At 40.2% G+C, this 26,738-nt stretch overlaps 2 protein-coding genes across 2 annotated transcripts in view; both read right to left on the bottom strand.

Annotated features, from left to right (window-relative positions):
• LOC131684189 (helix-loop-helix protein delilah) overlaps nucleotides 1-14,831 on the bottom strand; it is a 185,983-nt gene extending 171,152 nt beyond the window's left edge. The window contains exon 1 of the mRNA XM_058966846.1: nucleotides 14,750-14,831. The gene's annotated coding sequence lies outside the window, so the exon portion shown is untranslated. The remainder of the gene's footprint in view (nucleotides 1-14,749) is intronic.
• On the bottom strand, nucleotides 8,992-10,491 carry LOC131680668 (uncharacterized). Its single transcript, XM_058961381.1, has one exon. The coding sequence runs from the start codon at nucleotides 10,489-10,491 to the stop codon at nucleotides 8,992-8,994; it is 1,500 nt and encodes a 499-aa protein (XP_058817364.1).
• Nucleotides 14,832-26,738: the final 11,907 nt, after the last annotated feature.

Raw genomic sequence — 26,738 nt, forward strand, 5'->3', positions numbered from 1 at the left:
TATATTTTCAATAACTCCTTTTCGCACAAACTATGCAAAATATAGCCCCGTAAATCGAATGATGTCTATTTATAATCACTATTGCGACTCAATTGATTTTACAATGTCTAAACTGAAACTAAAGCAATATTTTATACACAAAAGAAATTCTAACGCGTAAGAGGATGACTCAGTAAAAGCCGAAATTGCTTCATTTATACTAAATTCACGAAATATACACATTAGTAATTAAGGAAATCTGTAGTCTACATCGATTGACGAAATAAATAAATAAATAAAAAGTAAATAAATAAATAAATAAATAAATCCAATCAATATGTGTATTATTGGAAGTTGAAGTTGTAGTACAAATAGTTTTAATTAAACAGTTTAATTTACTTGAATTTTAGCAATGTGTTTAATTTGGATCAATTTAAACCTCCAACTCACACCACATACGTCTCTTTCTTCTCTCATTTCCATTCTCACTGCACTCTTTGAGTATGTTTTGGATGATCGCCCACATTTTTTATGCGGGAATTTCGGTGAACCGGTAGTCGCCATCTAGAATTTCAAAATGGCGTCAGACATGAATTTCTAGCACCGACTTGTTAGGACCATTCCGAAAATACGCATATTGATTGGGTTATAGCAAATTTCTCTAAATCGGAAATCGCTATCTAGGATTTCAAAATGGTGTCAAAATTGATTTCTGGTACCTAATCGTCCGAAAATACCCTTATTGTTGAGATGCGGGCCATATAGGAGTCTTCCACCTTTCCGAAAATCTTCTAAGTTTTTTGCGTTCAAAAGAACTTAAAGGAATATTTTTTGCAAAAACGGTGTTGATTGCGAAATTCGCGCAAAATAAAAACTGCCAAAATTCTTCTAAGTTCTTTGTAGAAATCTTTTTCATTTGCATTCAAAAGGACTATTTTTGCAAAATCCGAGCTAATTGCGAAATTCGTGCAAAAAAAAACTTCCAAAAATATTCTAAGTCTTTTGCTGAGGGTTTTTTACGCGGATTTTCGAATTACGCGATTTTTTTACACGGATTTTCGAATAAACGCGGTTTTTTTACGCGGATTATCTAATTAACGCGGTTTTATACGCTTTTTTTTAACGCGGTGCGTATCCCCCGCGTAAAAAACCTGGGTGTATTTTTTAAGCCAATACAAAGCAGAATGCCGTCAAATTACATATCCTTGGGCTATTTTTTGTTATCGCTACATTGTGATGTACTGACAGAAAATAAAATTTATTAGTCGAGAAGCGTCTCACTCTGCCCTTATTCTATGTCCATCTTCACCAATGCTACATGTAGGGTAATTTCGGGAGAGATGCCGCGTCGGGTGAGATGCCGCACTTTCTATACCTCGTATATAGGGTCACTTTTATACGGTAATATGATATTGTGAGTTTGTCTTTCGAAGGATTACCACACTGGAGATGTAAAATAATCCTTATTATAAACTCACAAATTGTTTATTAATGATTATGTGCGTCCAGTTGCATCATGGAGTGCCGAAAGTTTTTCAGTACCACAATAAAATTTCGATTTTTTTTAAATTGATCGATTTTTTTTGGTAAATCATGTATCGGTTGAATAGCTGGAACCTTTTAGAAGGCATTCTGATCATGAACACGGTCATCCATAATTTCAGAGGAAAATATCGTCGTGCGGCATCTCTCCCATACAATTGGGAGAGATGCCGCACCAAAATTGCGGGTGAGATGCCGCACTCGATGGCAGAGGATACGTAGCTAAAATGTATTTTTTTCACCTCGGAATGTAGTTAAATAATCATTTGCGTTAGGTATAGATTGTTAATAAGGCATATCCACAAACTAACGGACCTAACACAGTGACATATTGGAATATACGTTTATTTATCTATATATTTAAAAGGGGCGATATGTATCTAGGTATTAGTTACTTCGGTTTATTCTTTAAAGTTTCAGGCACTAATTTTAGTAAACGCATTGATTTGTAGTGATGTCAATCTTGGGATAAAAATGCAAATTTCGACCAATTGATGCTTTTTAAAATGAATCTTTCAAGAACAAATCAAAGTTATATAAATAAATTGTTGGAAGAAACAACCAAAAACTGCTTTCAAGGAACCCCTACCAATATATCGCTCGTACAAACATATAAATAAATAGTACACTTAATTAAGTTACTCCAGCTTAACCGTTACACAAGGTTACAAAAAAAAATATTTTAAAATGTTGAATAAAAAAAATGTTTCTAGAAATGGTATTACCCCCTTAAGAAAAATGAAGGTGCTGGCGGATTTATGAGTGTAATCAAACTTCATGAAACTAAGCTGAAGACCTCTAATCACAAAACCATCAACGATAGCTAAAAATACTTTTGTTCATCATTTTTCAGATTGTGACCATGGTGCGGCATCTCACCCGCACATGCGACATCTCTCCCGCAATGACCTTTTATTTTTTAAATGTTCATGGCAATTCGATGAATTTGTTTTCATGACAAAAACCATTTCACAGTATTTTCGAGACTTGTCGCAATTGATAAAAATGATTTTATCAAATATTGAATGGTTTACTTTGATACAGCATCGATTTTAAGAAATGTGCGCCATCTCTCCCCAAATTACCCTACATCTTACATACCCCAAGTGTCCGTCTTACCCACACCACTTTTGAAATGATTATTTCATAATTATTTTAAATATCTTTCTGCTTGAAATTTTATTAGTATAAGTTCTTATATTGATGCAACATGATCTCAAATCACGGTTTACGTGGAAATTGCGATCAATGCATCCATGGATGAGCCGAATTTTCTATTTAACCTTAAGGTATTCGTCTTAGGCACCATTCCCCTACACAGTTTAGGAATTCCACGCGCCCCCAACCTTAGGTAGAACTTCACCACGGGCGCCATTTGGTTTTTTTTCGCCTTGAAAAAAAAATTGTAAATGGCCACGAAAATATAAGCTATTGGAATCCTAAAACTGTTACCTTCTTTATTTTATCATTTGCCCACAATAAAATTCCAAATATTGCTTACTTTTTGGTCATTTAAATTAGAACCTCCGTTCTTTTCAAGGACGCTGTGATTTTCTCAACTCTTCGCTATGAACAGTGTTAGGAAATGAGTTTTCAAAATACGACACTTCTAAATGCTGCTACGTATATCGATGCTCTTGCTCGCTAATAAATCCAGCTAAATCGTAATAAATATTGTCAAACGTGTATAGAGTATCAAGAATAGAGAATGTGTGGAGTAAACTGGCGAATCGAAAACCATAAACAGTATTAAATGTGTTGAACAACACTTGAGTCACGAGCGGAATAAAAGTTAGACCAATTGAAAAAAAGATTTTCGAGAATCTACTATCCATCGTAATAATCAGTCCAGAGCTCCTAACTGAGCTGAGAAGTAAATTTGTTTAAAAATAGTCCGCAATCGCATGCAATCTAATCCAGTATTTCCGCCTTCCTGGCCCACTCCAATGCATACATTTTGTATGGTTAAAATGTTGAACGTCCAATGTTTTCATTGTTGATACTGCTTCCAGAAGATACTACCAGCTACCGTGGTTGCCTTTTCACTGATAAAAAAACCCTTAACTCTAAATGGATACTTCGTGACAGTTAAGATCAATCTACGGATCATTCTACCAGACGCGAAACCACAGAAGGTGCCAGTCACGCAAAGCGCAATTGTTCAACCCAGAATCCAATTTATTTCATGATTAAGTCATAATCATTAATTTTGCTGCCACCCCCACTCTCAATTCCGAACAGCCCACGATCAAACGTACCTACCGTAAACAAATCCAAATCACTACATGGTAACCTTAGCTCACTACAAAACCGAACTGCGAAACCTGGCCAAGTCTGGCGGACGATAATTAAGTGGTCCCCAAAATTGCAACATTTCTCCGATTCCTGTACGATGTAGATCTCGGGCGCGGTGTAACCATAAGTTCCGCTTGTCAAAAATCTGACCTTTAACCGTAAGAAGCTGTGGAAATAAACGAACCGATCATGGCCGGGACGATTTTCGCGCAAATTCGTACGTGCCTCAAGAAGTAAAAAAGGATAATTCCAGCTTTAGGTTGTTGGTTTGGCCGGTAGAGTATTGAAAAATGGTTCTCGTTTGCCGAAAAATCCACTTGCATTGTTTATCGCTTACCGGGTCCATTAAAGCATGGTTTTGAGGCCACCGTTTTTTTTCTTTCTCGTCTCCCCAACTGCTCCTGCATCGGGTGCCGCCTTAACGCATAAAGCATTCCTTTTCGAATATGTCCACGCATACCATCTGGAGCACACGGCATGAAGCTGGTGGAGGCACTTCAACTCAAATTCACCGGAGCATTCCGGGTCGTGATGGAGTGGTGCATTATGGTGCAGGGCACTTGATGACGCTAGTTTGTTTACGCCTGTATTCGCGAGTCTCGGAGCAGTGATGCTACGTCCAGCAATCATGATGAATATAGAAATATATATTTGTGCGTAGTAATTTTCCGCAAATAAAAACGATTGCATTATGATGTTCGATGAGTAGTACCAACTTGTTCGTGTATGAAGACTCTTATAACTATTACTATTTTAGGTATAAAAGTGAACAGCCGAGCGCAATCACAACTGCAACATAAACTCCGAGGTACGCTATCCCTCAAGCAGAGTACTAGAAAAAAACCCTAAAGTACTCAAATCTTCATAGGATGGTCTTTGACAGCCGGCAGATATCCATCTAGATTTCATTAGATATTAAGGGGGGAGGGGGGTTGTAAATGTTTCAGCGTGAAAAAAATACTCTTTTTTTGCATTTTTTTTAGAACTTTACGTTAAGCGAATTGATCAAAACTTTTGTACGTTAGAGTGTATCATTTCAATAACATGCTGTAATTTTTCTATGCAAAAATTTGGCAAACGAATCGGTGACGAAACTTTTTGTAACAAGGGGTGGGCGCAGCGTAGTTGGTAAATCGATTACCTTGTACGCAGCGCACCTGGGTTCGAGTCCCAAAACCCGCAAATAGGGTTAGAAATTATTCATAAGAGATTTTTAAAACCCGAAGAGGCGAATAACCTTAAGGTTAAAACCTTTATAATCTAAATAAAAAAACTTTTGTAGAACGTCTCTGAAAAAAAAAAACATGATTTGCGGTGTTACCTGCCATTCAAAAACTACTGAGCCGATTTTTCTCAAACTTTGCATACAAATTTTATGTAAAAAATACCTAACCTAACCTAACGTTGAGTTTTTGAGATAAATTTTCAATTAAGTGGGATTTCTTACTCATTTTAAATAAAAATTTCTAATTTTCACGAAAAATTCCGCCTTTTATAAGTAATCACCCCTTTAATGAAAAATTATTTCAAGAACTCAACGTAGGGGTTAGGAATTTTTAATATAGAATGTGTATGTAAAGTTTGAAAGAAATCGGTTAAGTAGTTTTTGAATGGCAGGTAACACCGCAAATTATGTTTCTTCCAGAGATGTTATACAAAACCCGTTTTAATCCACCTGGTGGTGTAATTGTGGCTTTCTTATTTATCCAAACTACGATTCCTTGGCTTTGTATGTTTAATATAATGGTGGAAATGTCTATTACATAATCAGTGCGATTTACACATACGTATAATGAATCGACAGCTTCGAACTTAAGTTGCTACGTGTCGACGCTGAAACACTTGAAATCAGCGGTCGATCCAGGAGGTTCGGGAGTTTGTATCCCACCAAAAATTTTCAACTTGTTAAGAAATTTTAAATTAGTTTCTTAACTCAAAATTATTTCAAACCAAATTTTTCACTGGTTTTTCAGACCCACTATGAAAATTTATTCTGGAGGAACTAGAAAATTTTATACGGGTAGGGAGGTGCATGATGAGGGAAGGGTGGTTTAGGAAAAGGTGGTGAGTAATGTGGGGGAGAGGAGGTACCCCTCACCGCATTCCCCTAATTACGCCCCTGTTAAAATACAGAAAACCTATATAAGTCCAAAAAAAATTGACCGGGATTAAGTTGACGATGTTCAGAGTGATTGCATAACCTTTCTATAGGAGAAAGGCAAACATGTGAATTTGCTGTGTGTCCGCACTCTTCAACCCGTAACTCCAAAACCGGTAGTAGGAATTTAATGAAATTCAATAGCAGCCTATGGGAACGTTGTACCTTTCATTTAAGACTAAGTTTAAAAAATCGGTGCAGCCATTCCTGAGTAACCGATGTGCTTATTTTTGGTCACATACATACATACATACATACACACACATATAGGGTTCGCAGTACCGCCCCTTTTTGGCTAGAACCGGTACTACGGTACTGAAGCCCTCAGTACCGGTAGTACCGGTGAAGTACCGGTACTCGAAATTTTTTTTTAAAAAATTCGAAAAAAAAACTTCAAAGGGAAATTGAATGCTTGAACTGATTACCTTATTCTCAGACGATTGATTTGTGCTGATCATAAAAACATGTTTTAATTGCTTCGGATTGGCATGACTCTTTGCAGCAGAAGATATTTTTCGTAAGCGGCACCTTCTTTTATTTCGAAATCTAGACCACTTTGAAATCAATAACTGTAAACGGTGCGACTTTCGTCGACTTCAACAGATGGTAAATGTAAGAAACCCTTTAACAATAGTAAATCAAAGCGAGAAGGGCAGTAAATCCGGGCTCGCATTTCCTCGCTTGCTTCTCTGTAAATTGGTTTCGACCTTTATGTCGTTTGTCTACTATTTTCTAATGCATACCAAGGCTCCTTGGTTTCTTGTAAACTATGGAGTTTTGCTGAATTTTCCGATCACCAGTAATTCAAAATCGCCCCATTTGAAGCTGTTCACCAAGTCTTGAATTGATAGCTACTAAATTGCTGTTCGTTCTTTTATAGATAAAGGTCTAAGAGCAAACCAAATACAGACATGAATTAGACCATAGTCTTATTACGCGCCACCCAGTGAATAATGAAAACCAATCAGAATGTCGCTAATAAAAAAATCATAGCAAATTTTTAGTCTCTTACGCTAGATGTGAATATTTTGAAATTTAGTACAAGATCGTTAAAATTTAATTTCGACAAAACATAGCAGAAATTTAAACATATCGTTCAGTACAACGGGAGCTAGTAATGTTTAACTTCTAGAATTATCATGATGATGGCCCCACCTCATTCCCCCACAAAGGTAAAAGTCATCTTGCAGACCGATATTCTGAAACAAGTCCTCTAGAGAGTTTACATATTTTTATAAAAAAATAGTATGGTACCGAAAATACCGGTAATATAGACACTCATAGTAATAGACCAGCGAAGCTACTTTTATCGAGCCAAACGAACTGTCAATATCCGGAGCCAAACGAGCATGACGTCATTCAATGCAAACAAGCAGAACAAGTATTGCGATTTTAGTTAAAAAAATATATTTTGTTATTCACAGTAGGCTTCACTTTTCGTGTTCGTATTAGTATTTCACAATGTTATTTAGAAAGATATTTATTGTGTTCAATATAACTACACAAAAAGCATTTTACTTATGCTCTTTTTCGTCAACTTTGTCTTTCTGAAGAAATTGGATTTGTTTCTTTCTTTTCTCAATTTCTTGTTGCTCAGTACCAAACATATAACTTCTCTTTTGATTCATATATTGAACCACTTGAAAAATTATTTTGATAAAAACAGATGATCGAATACAGTCGAGCACGTTCGAGCTTGCACATTTTTGGGTGATGCCAGTTTAACATGCTTGTTTTTCTAGTTGCCAGTTTTGCGATTTTTATATCCGCGAGTCTATTACTATGAGTGTTTATAACCGGTAATGGCTTTTGTTCAGTACCGGTATTACGGTACCAAAAATGGGTCGGTATTCCCAGGATTTTCGGTACCGGTATTACCGGTACCACAACCCTAAACATGGCGGCCTTTTGCACTTTTTCATTTGGCTTCAGGATGCAGCCATTTCTGCAACGACAGGTACTAACGTCTTAGACCGAACTAAACTTACGCCTAAAATCAAAGATAGTACCGTGAGGCGGTACCAACTAGCTTCAAGCTTACCGCTATAAATGTACTAAGAAAATAAATATTTTACATTAAGTAGTATAGTCTACAATTCGTGCAATCCCATAGGGCAGCCCCTTGTAGCTTTTAGTTGTGGAATTGAAAACTCTTTCATATAAATTTCAGTTACTTTGATTTTAAAATTGCTTAGGCGTTGGCATAGTTCATCCACTATTGGGTCATCTCTCCTACGCTGCAATATTCCAAATGTACTAATTGTTGTTGTTGTTGTTTATTGTTAGGTTTTAACCCCGAGGGTCATTCACCTAATTTTTCAAAATAATTACAATTATTTTACAAAAAAAAAATTATATTGATATTGTTTTTGCGTTCGTCACTGAAACTTCGGCCGGAAGAACTTCCATTAATCGATCTCCAGAAAGAGTGTCCCATGCTGTAAAAAAAAAGAAAGTAAACAACGGGTATGTTTCATGGAAAATAAAGCCGCGCTGGAGCTCGCTAGGAGATCGTTGGTGTGGTGATACAACTTTCAGATCTGTTTAAATAGGTCGGTGTCCTTCAGAAAGTTGAGAAGAGCTTGCTCTCGGGCTGGATCATTTGACAGAGCGTCTTCAATCGAATCGATGTCATGGGATCGGCGGAACTCCTCCAGTTCGCGGCATTCGATTAGTAGGTGTTCAACTGTGAGCCTGGAATGACAGGTATGACATGTCGGTGGATCCCCACCGGTCAGGAGGTGGGCGTGGGTTATTTTAGTGTGTCCGGTTCTAAGGCGGGAGAGTACACGTTGTTCAAGGCGGGATTCTCTGTCGGTCCATTTTCCAATGGTTGGTTTAATTTTGCGACAATGTCCTCTGATGGTTCGCCAGTAATGCGCGAAATGTTCTATCATTTTTTCGTCGATCAATCGGTGGATATCGGCTCCTGGGACCTCTTTTGTGAAATAAATTGTGCAGTTGCGGCCTTGGCATGCCGGCCGGTCGGCTTGGGTGTTGCCGTTAATCCCGCTATGTCAGGGGATCCAACATAACGTGGTTAGAGGATCCAAGGCGTCTTCAATTGCCTGGACGAAGGGATGACGGGATATCCCTTTGTCAAGTGCGTTGAGCACTGAAAGCGAGTCAGAAAAGATGACTACTGGAATATCAGGGGGCTTCTTGAGAGTAGCTAACAAGATAGCGGCTGCCTCAGCTGAAAAAACTGAGCAGCTCGCTGGAAGTTTGCGGGCGAGGTAAATATCAAGACCATGTACTCCGAAGCCGACTTGATCGTCCAATTTGGATCCGTCGGTGTACAGTTTAAGATGGTTGCCGTATTTGCTAGCTAGTTTGTTGAACTGCGCAAGAATTACGCCAGGTGGATCTCCAGCCTTGATCTTTTTAGTCAAGGAAAGGTTGATGTTTGGACCTCGATCGTACCAGCTTCGACGGAAAACTCGAGGCACATTGGCGATTTCTGGTAAGTCTTCTCCGGTGAACTGATTGTAAACGTTCCTGGCAGTGTTCAACAAGCAACAATCGTTTCCAGTGGTTTTCTCTACGAACGCAACAGCACGTTTGATGATGCTGGAGGCTACGAACCAGGGGAATGGAAGCAGGCCAGATTCGACGCACGAAGCTTCCGTAGGTGAACTGGGTAGGAGACTAGAAGCGGAACGGATGGATCCGTTGTATACCGGAGCAAGCGTGCGTACAAGCAAGTCGGAGGAAGACCTTGTGAGCTCGATTCCGTAAAGAATTTTGCTGGTTATTAAGCTCTGACTTATATTAAGGATTGTGTGTCGATTAGTCCTGCGGTGTCGGTTACTTATCGCACGAACCAATCTGCGACGACTTTTGCAGTCATTCTTAACCCTGCGAAAGTGTGGTCCGAAAGTGCCAGTACGGTCGATTGAAACACCTAGTATGACAGGTTCCTTTCGGTAGCGTAGCGTATAACCATTTAGTGTGACCGGTCGGTCAGTGGCACGATGATGTGTCCCACAGAGATGTGTAATTTCGCTTTTACTCGTCGATACGTTGAATCCATTCTGCTCGGCCCAGCGACCGATTGCATTAACTGCGGCTTGCAATTTTCGCCGAACCCGTTTAGGGTGGAGACCGGTTACCACTAATAGGATATCATCGGCATATACGAAGATATGTATCCCTTTTGGCAGATATCGGTAAATGGAGTTCATTGCAATGAGGAAGAGCGTTACCGACAAAACTGAGCCCTGGGGAACTCCGTTGTCTTCGGAGAAGAAATTGGAAAACGTACCACCGATGGCAACTCTGAATCGTCGGTTGGTTAGAAACTGTTGGATGTAAATACCTAAACTTCCTTGAATTCTCCAGTCACGAAGTTGTTCGAGGACGCCGTTTCGCCATACAGTATTGTATGCTTTAGCCAGGTCAATTGCTGCAATGTCTAAATGTTGTCCCTCGGCCCCGGGCTTGAGCGATTGTTTCTGCCAGTGAACCAAAGTAGATACCAGTACCTCTTCCTTGGCGAAACGCAAATTGTCTGTCATCTAGTAATTGTTTCTCCTCTAGGTAGGTAACTAGTCGGCGGTTGACCAATTTCTCGAGAACTTTACTGATGCAACTCAGGAGGCTAATGGGACGAAAGTCCTGGACCGATCGTCGTCCTGTGGTTCTTTTCGGTATGGGTATCACGAGTGCTTCCTTCCACGAGTCTGGGAAGCGTCCACTTTTCCAGATTTGGTTTAGGCTATCGAGAAGGGCACGTTTACCTCGAGCAGGAAGATGTCGCAACATGGGGTATCCGATTTCATCTAAGCCGGCGGATTTACCACGTGAACTGGCCAGTGCGTAGGCCAGTTCAGTTGGTGAAAATGGTTGGTTGTACTGAGTATTGTGATCTGGAGGAAACGTGATAGGAATGCTCGTTGTATTTACTTTACGCCGACGGAAGAGTTCACAATACGCGTTAACCGAGGATAGCGAAATATTTCCCAAGCTCATTGGCAATTTGCAGGGGGTCGTCAAGTGGGCCGTTCATGGTCAATATGTTGAAGCCGCTCTGTCTACGTTTCCCGCTAAAAGCGTTTACACGTCGCCATAACTCTGTAGTAGTCGAATCCGGATGGATCCCGTCCAGAAAGTCAGACCAACTTTTGTCTTTGGCTTCACGAATAGTTTTCCTACTTGCATTGCGGAGTTCTCGAAATGTTGCGGCGTATGTTTCCCTTTCTGGGTGATTAATTGGAGTTTTCTTTAATTTTCGCAGGGCCTTACGCCTATTTTTGAGAGCTGCATGTACTTCGGGACACCACCAGTGAACGGCCTTGCAGGAAGGTGTGCCGCTGGTCCTGGGAATGCTGTTTTCTACTGCTTTGACGATAATGTCGGATAGTTCCTCCGGAGAATAGACGTGGTCTCGGTGCGCAAGGTCTAAATAATTGCTTTCGAAGTCCTCCCAGTTGGCTCGATCATAGAGCCATCTTCTTCGACGCGTTGTAGGAGGAGGTTGTTTGCTGAGGGTTATCTGGATGGGATAATGGTCGCTGCCGTGGGTGTCTGCAGACACTTGCCAGCTGAGTAGACCAGCAATGTTACTGGAAGTGATAGTGAGGTCGATGGCTGATGATGCTCGAGCATTAGTGAAGGTCTCGCTACCATTGTTGAGAAAGATAGCATCAAATGATTCAGTTACGGAAGCTACATCGTTTCCTCTTTTGCTATCCACCTTGCTTCCCCAAGCAGTATGGTGCGTGTTGAAGTCTCCCATTATAAGAAATGGGCGTTCTAATTGGTTGTATAAATCACTGAGTTTCCCTTTTAGATTGCTTGTTGCGCCTGATGGAAGGTAAACGGAGACCATGGTGATCGGAAATGGATTATGTAGTCTGACTGCCAAGGCTAGTAGCGTAGTTTTCAATGGTACGACGGAGAAAATACAATCGGATCGAATGGCTAGTGCAATTGACTGGTAGATGTTAGCCCCTTGCTTGGCATACCAGATAAACTGCCCACCGAGCCAATCGTTAGGATCAAGATCATTCCGGATATGTGTCTCCTGTAGAGCCAAACATATGGGATCTAGTCGGTTGATAAGCAGTTGTAGATCGCCCAGTTGATTGCGGATTCCATTGATGTTCCATTGAATCGAAAGACATTGGCTGTTAGGAGAAACACGTCTTGAGGAACTGGCAGAAAACCCACCCGCAGTACCTATATCTGATGAGTTTGTTGGAGTAAAGGCTGGTATGGGGTCCGTGTTACGAATGGAGGATTTTGGTGCTGTCGGTGCCGGAGTAGTGTTTGTAGAACAGTTTAAACTGGGTTCGCGAAATCTCATTGGATGCCAGGAGCAGCCGGGTATAGGGCTTAGTTCTCTCGATAAAGTATTATTGTTGTTTGAAGCCATTTGATTTGGAATTGTGATTTAGTCCAGAGTATCGTCTTGTTGGCGTTCCAAGCACCACTGCGGGTTATATAACAGGGGAAAAACCGGTAGATCCTTCCGGGGATAGGCTTTTGTGCCCTTTTCCGTCCGGATTCCCACGTGGTCCGTCAAGATTATTGAGGAGGAACAGGCGTTACCGCCTTTGTGCGTCTCCAGTAGCAACACAATAGTTCCAGGGTGCCGCGAGGTGTTCGTCAGTTCCGGTAGGTTTATGGCGTCCGCACTGACGGGGCCACGGCTGCCCTGTTGGAGATGGTGCAATTCGCAAATTGTCATAGTCGCAAATGATCGTGACCAGCATTCAATGTTGTACTGTCGACCTTTTGCAATATCGGTAGGTCGAAGTTGTGTTATATGATAGGATTGGTCTTCCTTTAGAGTGGTTTCGTAGATAATTATAGTTTTTAATCTGGGATGAAGTACAACGAAATCCTTCCGGGGATAGGCCTTTCTGCCCTTTTCCGTCCGGCTTCCCACGTAGTCCTGCCAGATGACCGAGGAGGAACAGGCGTTACCGCCTTTGTGCGTCTCCGTTAGAAACACAATGCTTCTGGGGTGCCGCGGGTTGTCCGTCAGTTCCGGTGGGGGTGTAGCGTCCGCACTGACGGGGCCACGGCTGCCCCACAAGGAATTGTGCGGTTGGCCTTCTGCCATAGTCGCGACTGATTGTAACCAGCATGTATCGTAAGGTGGTAGGCCTTCTGATATGGCTGGATGTATTTGACGTTTATGCCTGGTTTGCGGTTGATTTATTGTCGTGAATGCTGTATTTTGTGCGCGGCTAGAGGCGAGAAACAGTACATGGAAAAGTAGGAATTTGGTTTGGGAAGTGGTGCATGGGTTATGTACAGGTGCCCCAACAACATCGAGATCATCGAAATTCGGCACTTTCGATGCCTGAGGGGATGGAGAGTTTGGAACAGTAGGATAAGCAGCTATTAGAGATATTATGTTGGTGATAGATGGTGAGAGTTTTTGGTCGTTTGCTTGCATTGTTTGCCGTCGCTTGAAGTTTAGTACGATATGGTAAGATCCGATTCTCCGTCAGCGATATCTTGGTTTGATCCATTGTCACTAGTGCTTTTAGTTAGGTTTTTTGGGTTAAACTCAGTTGTGACAGCGTTGCCGTGGTGTCCTAATTTTGGTTTCTTGGAACGACCCCTGGTGGTCGGCCCGGTTGGTATTGCAAAGGAGACTGGGGTTTGTTTTCGCAGTAAGCGGCTCGCTTCTTCTTCTTCAACATTTTCTATGCTGGCTGCCGAGGTAGAGGGTTTGTTCTTTTTGGTCCAGTTGGTCTGAGAGTTTACCACGTTTTCGCTCGCGCTATGCTTGCTGTCGATTTTGGAGATGGAACGTTCTCCGACAAGTTTTCTGTACGCTTCTTTATATCTTTTCAACTCGTCCGATAGGGCTTCTATTTGAGGGTTATTCTGCTGATTGGAAGCCATTTGTCGGCGGAGTGTTGCTACTTCTTGGCGCAAATCTTTTGTTTCGTTGTTAATTTTACGTGCCTTATTTAGTTCTTCTCGCAGTTCTTTTATTAGTTGGTCCTTCTCGTTGTCTTGGCAGCTCGTTTGATTGGCATATGTTGTTGGTTGTTTGTTTCTTTTCAATTCAGCCCTTGCTTCGCCAAAGGTGAGATTATTGTCGGTTTTCAACTTTATGATTGCTTCTTCTTTTTTATATACTGGGCAGTTTCGATCTGTGGGTCCGTGATCCCCCTCACAGTTACGGCAGTATTTAGGGTTCTCGCATGACTGAACCCCGGGTCGTTCATGGATCTGAGAACACGTGGCACAAATGGGAGTTTCTGAGCAGTTCTTTCTCGAGTGCCCGTACTTGGCACAGCCATAACATAGCAAGGGCGACTGATAATACCTGCGGACTGGGAGACGAATAAGGCCGTAGTAGACATGAGACGGGAGTAATTGATCTTTGAATGTGAGGACTGCGAGGGGAGTGTTCCGGGTTTCATTGCCGATTTTTTTTGTGATTCGGCGAACATTGTCCACGCCTTGGGAGGAGAGATTGTTTTTGAGATCTTCCGGGTTCAGGTCGACGGTGTCAACGTCGTAGACTACTCCTTGGCAAACGTTAAGTGTAGGATGTGGGATTACTTCAACTGGAGTGCCGTCAACAAGATTTTTTAAACCCAATAGCTTTGTGTAAATCGTTCTCGCGGATGTGCGGAGTACGTATCGGGTGCCTCTTCCTTCTTTAGAGGCTTTTATCACTGTCCTCGGGTCACAACCAAGAAACTGCTGTAGGGTTTGATTAATTATAAAGGGATTGGACGGAAGTTTTGCTTCGGTATGGGATGGTGATAGGACTGTACTATTGTCTACATTTGTCGTACTCACCGCTTGCAGAAGTAATGTTTGGTTAACGATTCTGTCCCCGTCTGGTTGCATCCAGAGTGGTAACGTTCTTGTTAGGGTTGTATCCCCCCAAGGGATCATTTGCCCGCAATGGGCGACACTTATGTGGTGACCAGTATATCCGACACTATCACTTAACCGTATGTACAGTCGTCAATAAACACGTACGGACACTATCTTCTTTATGATTAAATATCAGCTTCTATCGTACTGATTTGTTCTTCAAATTTGCGCACTCTTATTTCGTCTTCTACCCACAGTTGCACCGTCACAACACCGGTCAACAGCAGTGCTGCTGATTGTATCACTTAGACCGAGTGCGATTGCGCGCGTTTGTTTGTGAACACACTCGTTTACCACTGTTTTACTCCAAAATTTGCCACCTAAATGTCGATTTTCGGCGAACTTTCACACACTACCACTTCCTCGGTTAAACTTTGAGAATAGGCTCACTGTATAACACCCGCGAAATACCGTAGATATAGCGAGATGTAAATATGAGCGCGTTGATTACTGTTCCGTGCTGACACAGTGGGAGCAGTTGACTGAAATGTACTAATTGTGTAAGGGTGCTTTATTTATTATTGTATTTTCTTGGCAAAATGGTAAAAATTGGTTTCAGAGCACTCGATCTAACTCTGCATTATAGTCATGTTGAAAAGCTAGAAAGGCTGAAAAATTTCAGTAATGGCTGAGGTCAAGATTAGCGTTGCAGTAATTTCAGCTTCATCAGTTTATTTTAAATAACAGCTTGGCAGAGTGCTGAAACTGCTAATGAAATGGTACTCTAGGTGTATCCTAGCAGTGTTAAATGTTGCAAATCTAGCAACGTCACATAAATACAGTAATTTAACGCAATTGGATTAGAATGGCCAGCACCATCTCAGAACTTAATGGTTACTCTTTTAGCAATTTGAGCCTTTTATGGTTTCTACAAACTATCGAATTGAATGAATTTAAATTATCCATTTTATTGAATTAATGATTTAAAAACTATATTTCTAGTCATATATCAACCTTTTCAGTGTATAGGCTTGAACATTATGAATTTTCCAATACTTTTTCAATCCCGTTTCAGCCGTAAACGAAAATACACTCAAAAGGGCAAAATTGGAACCCAGCTAGGCGCCAGAAAGAGAAAGCCCAGCACAAGAAGAATAATCACCCAACACGCATCCTCCCGCAAGCGTACTACGTTGCCGATATCGACCCCCTGAAGCACCATTCGACCGCGAGGTCACATCGGCGGTTGCGGCGACCGGCACAAGCGACAAGCAGAAGCAACCGCGAAAAGGTTACGTAACGACACACTCTACTAAATGGCACTCTATTAATCAAGTGCAGATCAGCCAGCAATAAGCAGTACACAATAACCGAAAAACAGCGGATCGTGGAGGCGCGGGAAGGAGACAAAAAATGAACAGATAAACTGACATGCGAAATGGCACATCGTAATTGTGGTACATGCACTTTACGTGTGCACGCGTACTCACCGTCACCGGACCTGCGGCCGGCTGGTCGGCACCGGACCAAAGCGAACCGGAGAAGAGCCCTCACGATTGTTGGTGCTTGTAATTGATAATCTTCGGTCGGTCACTCGGTCGGATGCTGAAAAACTTGTCGGTGGTAAACAATTCGCGGGGCACTCGATTTGGCAATTAGGGATTTGTTTGCGATTTCACAGCGAGCCTATAGTATAGTACCTATAGTAAATAGGCAGGTAGCCGATAGCCAAGTGTTATTCTTTTTTTCTGCCGAACAGTGAAACCAAAGTGCGCCCCGGAGGCCCCTCGCGATGAGATCTGAGCTACCGACAGACGGGCGCAGTTGTTATTGTTATTAATAATCTGAAGCTGCGAACGAAAACAATGGAGCATAATCGGAGTGTTTCTGTTGGCTGGTTGGTTTGGTTCAGTTGCCGAACAGCGCAATCGATTGAGTTTCGCGCTGGTATTCTGACCTCAGTCGGGAGATCGTGCGGCAGAAGCGCCCGCGAATGCGTTCGATGGTGCGGATTCGATACTGCCTGACTAACGTGCACTGCTGTCGCCGCCGGTGGCTTGCTTGTTCTGAAGAACAATGTAATCAGGCGGACGGACCGAATAATGAAAAATTACGCACTTGTTTTATTCTAAATGAAAACTAAGCGAAATGGAAAATCACGGATGAAAGACTAGACAACATAGTGAAACAGCGAGCCCAGTTGGCTCTGAAGAACGCGCATAACTAACTGAGAATGAGTGGAATATTAAATTCGGCTTGAAACTACCGACAACTCATGACATGCTATTGGCAAGCATATTTGCATACAATACTGATGATTATCGTGATCTTGTTCACGCTACAATTGTTCTTTCAAAAGCAAAGGTGAAGCCGATTCTATTGACTACCGATTAGTTCAATCACCGACGCTACAACTCGCATGAGAAATAAATACTAGTGACAAATGGAAAAGTAAAGAGTAAAGAGTAAAGAGTAAAGAGTAAAGAGTAAAGAGTAAAGAGTAAAGAGTAAAGAGTAAAGAGTAAAGAGTAAAGAGTAAAGAGTAAAGAGTAAAGAGTAAAGAGTAAAGAGTAAAGAGTAAAGAGTAAAGAGTAAAGAGTAAAGAGTAAAGAGTAAAGAGTAAAGAGTAAAGAGTAAAGAGTAAAGAGTAAAGAGTAAAGAGTAAAGAGTAAAGAGTAAAGAGTAAAGAGTAAAGAGTAAAGAGTAAAGAGTAAAGAGTAAAGAGTAAAGAGTAAAGAGTAAAGAGTAAAGAGTAAAGAGTAAAGAGTAAAGAGTAAAGAGTAAAGAGTAAAGAGTAAAGAGTAAAGAGTAAAGAGTAAAGAGTAAAGAGTAAAGAGTAAAGAGTAAAGAGTAAAGAGTAAAGAGTAAAGAGTAAAGAGTAAAGAGTAAAGAGTAAAGAGTAAAGAGTAAAGAGTAAAGAGTAAAGAGTAAAGAGTAAAGAGTAAAGAGTAAAGAGTAAAGAGTAAAGAGTAAAGAGTAAAGAGTAAAGAGTAAAGAGTAAAGAGTAAAGAGTAAAGAGTAAAGAGTAAAGAGTAAAGAGTAAAGAGTAAAGAGTAAAGAGTAAAGAGTAAAGAGTAAAGAGTAAAGAGTAAAGAGTAAAGAGTAAAGAGTAAAGAGTAAAGAGTAAAGAGTAAAGAGTAAAGAGTAAAGAGTAAAGAGTAAAGAGTAAAGAGTAAAGAGTAAAGAGTAAAGAGTAAAGAGTAAAGAGTAAAGAGTAAAGAGTAAAGAGTAAAGAGTAAAGAGTAAAGAGTAAAGAGTAAAGAGTAAAGAGTAAAGAGTAAAGAGTAAAGAGTAAAGAGTAAAGAGTAAAGAGTAAAGAGTAAAGAGTAAAGAGTAAAGAGTAAAGAGTAAAGAGTAAAGAGTAAAGAGTAAAGAGTAAAGAGTAAAGAGTAAAGAGTAAAGAGTAAAGAGTAAAGAGTAAAGAGTAAAGAGTAAAGAGTAAAGAGTAAAGAGTAAAGAGTAAAGAGTAAAGAGTAAAGAGTAAAGAGTAAAGAGTAAAGAGTAAAGAGTAAAGAGTAAAGAGTAAAGAGTAAAGAGTAAAGAGTAAAGAGTAAAGAGTAAAGAGTAAAGAGTAAAGAGTAAAGAGTAAAGAGTAAAGAGTAAAGAGTAAAGAGTAAAGAGTAAAGAGTAAAGAGTAAAGAGTAAAGAGTAAAGAGTAAAGAGTAAAGAGTAAAGAGTAAAGAGTAAAGAGTAAAGAGTAAAGAGTAAAGAGTAAAGAGTAAAGAGTAAAGAGTAAAGAGTAAAGAGTAAAGAGTAAAGAGTAAAGAGTAAAGAGTAAAGAGTAAAGAGTAAAGAGTAAAGAGTAAAGAGTAAAGAGTAAAGAGTAAAGAGTAAAGAGTAAAGAGTAAAGAGTAAAGAGTAAAGAGTAAAGAGTAAAGAGTAAAGAGTAAAGAGTAAAGAGTAAAGAGTAAAGAGTAAAGAGTAAAGAGTAAAGAGTAAAGAGTAAAGAGTAAAGAGTAAAGAGTAAAGAGTAAAGAGTAAAGAGTAAAGAGTAAAGAGTAAAGAGTAAAGAGTAAAGAGTAAAGAGTAAAGAGTAAAGAGTAAAGAGTAAAGAGTAAAGAGTAAAGAGTAAAGAGTAAAGAGTAAAGAGTAAAGAGTAAAGAGTAAAGAGTAAAGAGTAAAGAGTAAAGAGTAAAGAGTAAAGAGTAAAGAGTAAAGAGTAAAGAGTAAAGAGTAAAGAGTAAAGAGTAAAGAGTAAAGAGTAAAGAGTAAAGAGTAAAGAGTAAAGAGTAAAGAGTAAAGAGTAAAGAGTAAAGAGTAAAGAGTAAAGAGTAAAGAGTAAAGAGTAAAGAGTAAAGAGTAAAGAGTAAAGAGTAAAGAGTAAAGAGTAAAGAGTAAAGAGTAAAGAGTAAAGAGTAAAGAGTAAAGAGTAAAGAGTAAAGAGTAAAGAGTAAAGAGTAAAGTGTAAAGTGTAAAGAGTAAAGAGTAAAGAGTAAAGAGTAAAGAGTAAAGAGTAAAGAGTAAAGAGTAAAGAGTAAAGAGTAAAGAGTAAAGAGTAAAGAGTAAAGAGTAAAGAGTAAAGAGTAAAGAGTAAAGAGTAAAGAGTAAAGAGTAAAGAGTAAAGAGTAAAGAGTAAAGAGTAAAGAGTAAAGAGTAAAGAGTAAAGAGTAAAGAGTAAAGAGTAAAGAGTAAAGAGTAGAGAGTAAAGAGTAAAGAGTAAAGAGTAAAGAGTAAAGAGTAAAGAGTAAAGAGTAAAGAGTAAAGAGTAAAGAGTAAAGAGTAAAGAGTAAAGAGTAAAGAGTAAAGAGTAAAGAGTAAAGAGTAAAGAGTAAAGAGTAAAGAGTAAAGAGTAAAGAGTAAAGAGTAAAGAGTAAAGAGTAAAGAGTAAAGAGTAAAGAGTAAAGAGTAAAGAGTAAAGAGTAAAGAGTAAAGAGTAAAGAGTAAAGAGTAAAGAGTAAAGAGTAAAGAGTAAAGAGTAAAGAGTAAAGAGTAAAGAGTAAAGAGTAAAGAGTAAAGAGTAAAGAGTAAAGAGTAAAGAGTAAAGAGTAAAGAGTAAAGAGTAAAGAGTAAAGAGTAAAGAGTAAAGAGTAAAGAGTAAAGAGTAAAGAGTAAAGAGTAAAGAGTAAAGAGTAAAGAGTAAAGAGTAAAGAGTAAAGAGTAAAGAGTAAAGAGTAAAGAGTAAAGAGTAAAGAGTAAAGAGTAAAGAGTAAAGAGTAAAGAGTAAAGAGTAAAGAGTAAAGAGTAAAGAGTAAAGAGTAAAGAGTAAAGAGTAAAGAGTAAAGAGTAAAGAGTAAAGAGTAAAGAGTAAAGAGTAAAGAGTAAAGAGTAAAGAGTAAAGAGTAAAGAGTAAAGAGTAAAGAGTAAAGAGTAAAGAGTAAAGAGTAAAGAGTAAAGAGTAAAGAGTAAAGAGTAAAGAGTAAAGAGTAAAGAGTAAAGAGTAAAGAGTAAAGAGTAAAGAGTAAAGAGTAAAGAGTAAAGAGTAAAGAGTAAAGAGTAAAGAGTAAAGAGTAAAGAGTAAAGAGTAAAGAGTAAAGAGTAAAGAGTAAAGAGTAAAGAGTAAAGAGTAAAGAGTAAAGAGTAAAGAGTAAAGAGTAAAGAGTAAAGAGTAAAGAGTAAAGAGTAAAGAGTAAAGAGTAAAGAGTAAAGAGTAAAGAGTAAAGAGTAAAGAGTAAAGAGTAAAGAGTAAAGAGTAAAGAGTAAAGAGTAAAGAGTAAAGAGTAAAGAGTAAAGAGTAAAGAGTAAAGAATAAAGAGTAAAGAGTAAAGAGTAAAGAGTAAAGAGTAAAGAGTAAAGAGTAAAGAGTAAAGAGTAAAGAGTAAAGAGTAAAGAGTAAAGAGTAAAGAGTAAAGAGTAAAGAGTAAAGAGTAAAGAGTAAAGAGTAAAGAGTAAAGAGTAAAGAGTAAAGAGTGAAGAGTAAAGAGTAAAGAGTAAAGAGTAAAGAGTAAAGAGTAAAGAGTAAAGAGTAAAGAGTGAAGAGTAAAGAGTAAAGAGTAAAGAGTAAAGAGTAAAGAGTAAAGAGTAAAGAGTGAAGAGTAAAGAGTAAAGAGTAAAGAGTAAAGAGTAAAGAGTAAAGAGTAAAGAGTAGAAACAAGAAACAAGAGACCAGAAACATATTTCCCAAAACAAAGAACGAGAAACAAGGAACGAGAAGCAAGGAACGAGAATCAAGGAACAAAGAGTTTTGATCAATGTCGATAACAGCAAAGGAAAGTAAGTAGGAATGAAAATTAAATAATAAACAGCTCAGCATAGTAACCTAACTATTCCTATACTGTCCGTTCCGCATTTACACTCTCAGTTTTACTTTTACTAGTGTTCAGAAAACCTCTATCGACTACGGATTGACCGTTCATAAAATTTCAGTTTTATCTCAATTTCCCTAACGACACATGTTAATTAGTTTACAAAGCCCCCCATAAATTTGCCCGTTCGATTTACCGCATTAACCCGGCAACGATTGCGACGTCAGCATCAGTTCGCGTTGCTCTGTTCGGCCAACCAGCCGAAAGCAATTAAGTCATAGACAAATTTGCAACAATTGATGTCGTCGTTATCGGCGTCGCCAGCGGAGAAGTTGTTTAGAAGGTTACACCACCGACTGGTTGATCGGCCGGCCGGCCGGCGTTGGCGCGGCGACGACAGCTGAGCATCAACTTGGGACTGGCGCAACAGTCAGCCGCTCAGCGAGCTAGACCCGACTGAGCTGCAAGGCGCTCCTTCCGACTGGATCATAATTTGCGCAAATTTATCACTTTGAATCGATCAAATTGACAGGCTGAAACGTCCCGTCTTAATGAAAAAGTTCGAGTGTAACCCCCGTGCCAGCACGCTTCTCGCGCATCGCGGCATTAGAACCGGTACAAATTGCAAGGGCAATATCAATAAAACTATTATTGTTATGATCAATTTATGCGACCATCAAGCCGACGGGGATGTTGATTTTGTTGCGCCTAGAATCGATAGACAGGATATGGGTGCAGTTCGTTGAGGCTGGTTGGATGGAGTTCGATGCTTGTGATGTTATGATTAGTGCCTTTCAACAGTTTCTGGACCGTCGGGATGGTCGTTGATTAAGCGACCGATTAATTTCTTGTAAATATTAAAGAGTACATGCACAACACTTTTACGTACAAGAAACATTATAAACCAATTCGCATACTTTAACTCTATTTGTAATACTGAAGATTTATTAATTTATTAATTTACGAAAATGTCCAAGCATTCGTAACCATAAGTAGAACAGCAGATAGCTCCATAAGACTTATGTTTACACAATTCTTCGTTCCTTTCATGGAAGCGAAATCCAAGACAGAGTGGACAATAACTATATTGTTGCAAACACGTTGTGGTAAGGACAAAATCCTCGTGCTACAATATTTCTGTTGCCAACATGAAACAATGAAGATAACTGGAGAAAAGATTCAATAGGATGTGAATAACAAAATTAAAGAAATCTAGTCATGAATGCCAATGGTCGTATTTTCGTATAAACTATGTTTAAAAATATTATGCAACATTACTAAAAAATATCAAAACCGTGTTTGGTCCTTTTTTATTCATTTCGTTTATTTGATAGGCACAAATGCGTTAGCTTGGCGTTGCCAAATTATTTTGTTTTTACATTTTGTATATTTTCAAACTAGGAGGTTACAATGTAGATTTTTTTTTTTATAAAAGAGAAAAATTTTACAGCTATCTAAAGACTAGAAATAAGATTCTATATACAAGAGAGGGGGCAAAAGATTTTTTTTATGAAAAATTTTAAAACAAGGAACTCAATAGTAATAGTTTTTTAGGAAATATTTACAGTTATCTTAAAACTAACAATATAGTTTGGTACACAAAAGGGGGAAAAATATTTATGAAAAATTTCACAGATGTGTTAAAACTAGGGATACAATTCTATTTACAAGATGGGGGACAATAGCTTTAACACAGAGGTAAAATTACAACTATCTTAAAACTAGGAATACGGAATACAAATTTGATTTTTTATCGGTTTCTTATACTTGGTCAAGATATTCAGAGGGGGGCTTATTTCCAAAATCGGTGTAGAACCAGTTGAATCAAGGACAGGGGGGAGAAGGCGTAGATGGTGACCGGGAGAGAAGAGCAAAACTTGCAACTTTCGGGCAAACGGGAGATCAGCGAAACAAATTAGCGCCTCAGTCTAGTGGGTCGGATTGGCGGATGGTATTCTTCGGACCCGCGGGGAATCCTTCAAAAGTCATCGGACCTCGAGTCGCTCTCGCTTCAGCTTCCGTAGTGGTAAGGGCGACGGCGGTTATATAGTGGCAGTCTGGAGCTGATCGGTTCCACAAGGCAGGAGGAAACTTCTAAAAACGAGAAATAAAAAGAAAGGGTCTAAATTGGGAGATTTATCGTTCTTATGAAAGTATAAATAAGGGACATATAGGGGAAATCACGATTTGCCAGCATATCTCGGACTGGGACATTGGGTGGTCTACCTCGGGCCCGAAGGGAATCCTTTAACTGAGACCTGGCGTCCAAATACCCGGCACATACCCAGACAACGTGCTCGATGTCGTGATAGCCCTCTTCCCAAACGCACAGACTACTCTCCGCAAACCCAATACGTCGCAAATGCGCATCCAAGGTGTAGTGGTTGGACATAAGTCGGGACATTACACGAATAAAATCCCAACCCACATCCATCCCCCTGAACCAAGGCTTCGTTGATACCTTTGGGATAATGGAATGTAGCCATCGTCCAAGTTCACCATTGCTCCACAAGGTTTGCCAACTGTTGAGTGTCCTCTGACGACAAATACTAAAAAAATCGTTGAAGCAGATTGGTCTTTCGTATATGTCACCATTTAATGCGCCCACCTTTGCTAATGAGTCGGCCTTTTCATTGCCCGGGATAGAACAATGAGAGGGGACCCAAACAAAGGTAATCTGATAAGATTTTTCAGATAACGTACACAAGGACTCCCGTATCTTCCCCAGAAAATACGGGAATTGCTTTTTAGGCTTCACCGCACGAAGAGCCTCGATAGAGCTGAGGCTGTCCGAAATGATGAAGTAGTGATCTGTGGGCAGAGTGTCGATGATCCCAAGGGTGTACTGAATTGCAGCTAACTCTGCGACGTAAACTGAAGCAGGATCATTGAGCTTGAATGAAGCCGTGATAGTATTACTGAAGATACAGAAGCCAGTGGACCCATCGAGATTTGATCCGTCAGTGTAAAACATTTTGTCACAGTCGACTTCTCGGAATTTATTATAAAATATATTGGGGATCACTTGCGGGCGTATATGGTCCGGGATTCCATGAATCTCTTCCTTCATGGATGTGTCGAAGAATACAGTAGACTCAGAAGTATCTAGGAAACGGACACGGTTGGGAGTATATGAAGAAGGAGTAATGCTCTGTGCCATGTAGTCGAAGTATAAGGACATAAATCGGGTTTGAGAATTAAGCTCGACGAGCATCTCAAAGTTTTCAATCACCAACGGGTTCAGAATGTCGCATCGGATGAGCAATCGATATGAGAGTTCCCAAAATCGATTTTTTTAGCGGAAGAACGCCCGCCAGCACTTCGAGACTCATCGTATGGGTCGAGTGCATGCAACCCAAGGCAATGCGCAAGCAACGATACTGGATTCTCTCCAGTTTGATGAAGTGTATGTTCGCAGCGGAGCGGAAACAGAAACACCTGATACGTCTGGTGCCTAGGCCCTACGTTGTGTTCAGCTTCTCTAGTCCGGAATTGGTTGGAACCCAAGAATTTACCTCGCAAGCAAGTACAATGCCTACTTTACGAAGGCGCAGAACGGTGGCAGAACGAGCGACGGCAGGAACGTAGGTAGCAGAGTTCGGATTCAATGGCAAATCAAAAAACTTATTAGTATATCTACCAGACCGACCGCTCACAGCGGTGGTTGGATAGCGAAAGAGAAAGAGTCACATTTTATTACACCTACATATACTAAACGTAAACATAATTACACTGGTTGATCTGACACTACAGATTCACTGCAATTCGCATGTTGTCATAGCGTTTGTCAATTGACAGTAACGCGTCGCTGCTATGGTGATTATGACGGTAGCAGCGGAAAGGGCGGCCATAAATGATGTGCCGCAACAACACCCGTACTCCATCACCGACAATATCGTTGTTTGGTATAACCTGATCAGGTCTCCACCATGTTCCAGTTGTTGTCCGGAGAAAATTAATCCTTTGTTGGCATTTCTATTCCGGATACCTAATGTGACATCCCCAGGTACCTTTAGAATCGAACCAGAGATATTCAAATGTGAAGCCCTGATTGATCGTTACACCGTTAATAGAAGCTGGAGTTGCGCCGGCTCATGCTTCCTAGAAAAAACAACCAACTCAGTTTTCTCCGTGGAGAACTCAATACCCAGCTGAAGAGCCCAAGCAGACAAATTGTCCAAGGTATTTTGTAATGGTCCTTGCAAGTTGGCAGCTTTGGGCCCTGTAACAGAGACCACCCCGTCGTCTGCAAGTTGCCTTAGCGTGCATGAATTGGCAAGACAATCGTCAATGTCATTCACGTAAAAATTTTAGAGCAGGGGACTTAGGCATGAGCCCTGGGGAAGACCCATGTAGCTAAATCGCGATGTTGTTAAATCGCCATGCGAAAAGTACATGTGCTTTTCAGACAACAGGTTTAGGAAAAAGTTATTTAAAATTGGTGAAAGACCATGCTGGTGCAGCTTCTCTGACAGAATATTGATAGAAACTAAATCAAAAGCCCCCTTAATATCCAAGAAGACTGATGCCATTTGTCTTTGTTAGGCCATTTGGATTTCTGTAGAAAGCAACGCAAGGCAATCGTTCGTCCCATTGCCTTTGCGGAAACCAAATCGTGTATCTGACAGTAAGCCATTTGCTTCAACCCAATTGTCGAGGCGAAACAAGATCATTTTCTCGAACAACTTTCGAATACAGGACAGCATTGCAATCGGTCGATACGAGTTGTGGTCGGAAGCTGGTTTTCCTGGTTTTTGGATGGCGATGACCTTCACTTGCCTCCAGTCATGAGGGACAATATTACCCTCAAGAAACTTGTTAAGTTCAACAAGCGCCTTTTTGCAGTGTCAGGCCGATTCTTCAACAAGTTGAATGTGATTCTGTCTAACCCTGGGGCGTTATTGTTGCATGACAAGAGAGCAAGTGAGAACTCCACCATCGAAAACAGTTTTTCGTTCGCGGTATAGTAAGGAGACGCGGCGCGGTACGTTTTCTGTACTAGGACAGAGTCCGGACAGATCTTCTTGGCGAAAGCGAATATCCAACGGTTTGAATATTTCACGTTCTCGTTGGTACTGTTTCGGTTACGCACACGTCGAGCCGTACCCCAAAGAGTGCTCATCGCTGTTACTCTCGTTAACCCGTCAACGAACCGGTGCCAATAACTGCGTTTTTTGGCTTTCATTAGACTCTTCATTCGCCTTTATAACGACGTGCACTGTTGATAGCTAGCGGGCAACCCGTCTTCCCGGAAGGCCTTATATGCAGTGGACTTTTCCGTGTACAGCTCTGAGTACTCTTTATCCCACCACATTGTGGGAGACCGTCCATGGGTATTCGCGCTGGGTACTGGTTTAGTCTGAGCTTGATTCGCACTGTCGAGAATCAAGCCGGCCAAAAACCTGTACTCTTCCTCCGGAGGAAGTTCTTGAGTTGATTCGATTTTAACGGATATCGCGGTCGCGTAACTCTTCCAATCAATGTTCCGTGTGAGGTCATACGAGACATTGATTGTTTCCGATGGTCTTGAACCGTTAGCAATTGAAATCACGATAGGTAAATGATCGCTACCGTGGGGATAAGGGATCACCTTCCACATGCAATCTAACTGCAGCGATGTCTAGCATAGCGATAAATCCAACGCGCTTGCGCGTGCTGGTGGTGTAGGAATCCGCGTCATTTCTCCCGTGTTTAAGATGGTCATGTTGAAATTGTCGCAAAGATCTTGGATTAATGTTGATCTATTATCATCATGAAGACAGCCCCATACCGTACCGTGCGAGTTA

The sequence above is a fragment of the Topomyia yanbarensis genome, chromosome 2, assembly GCF_030247195.1.
Source record: "Topomyia yanbarensis strain Yona2022 chromosome 2, ASM3024719v1, whole genome shotgun sequence".
In the NCBI taxonomy this organism is placed as follows: domain Eukaryota; kingdom Metazoa; phylum Arthropoda; class Insecta; order Diptera; family Culicidae; genus Topomyia; species Topomyia yanbarensis.

Coding starts and splice junctions, on each gene's coding strand:
- LOC131680668 (XM_058961381.1), bottom strand. CDS start 10,491: ATGACAGACAATTTGCGTTTCGCCAAGGAAGAGGTACTGGTATCTACT.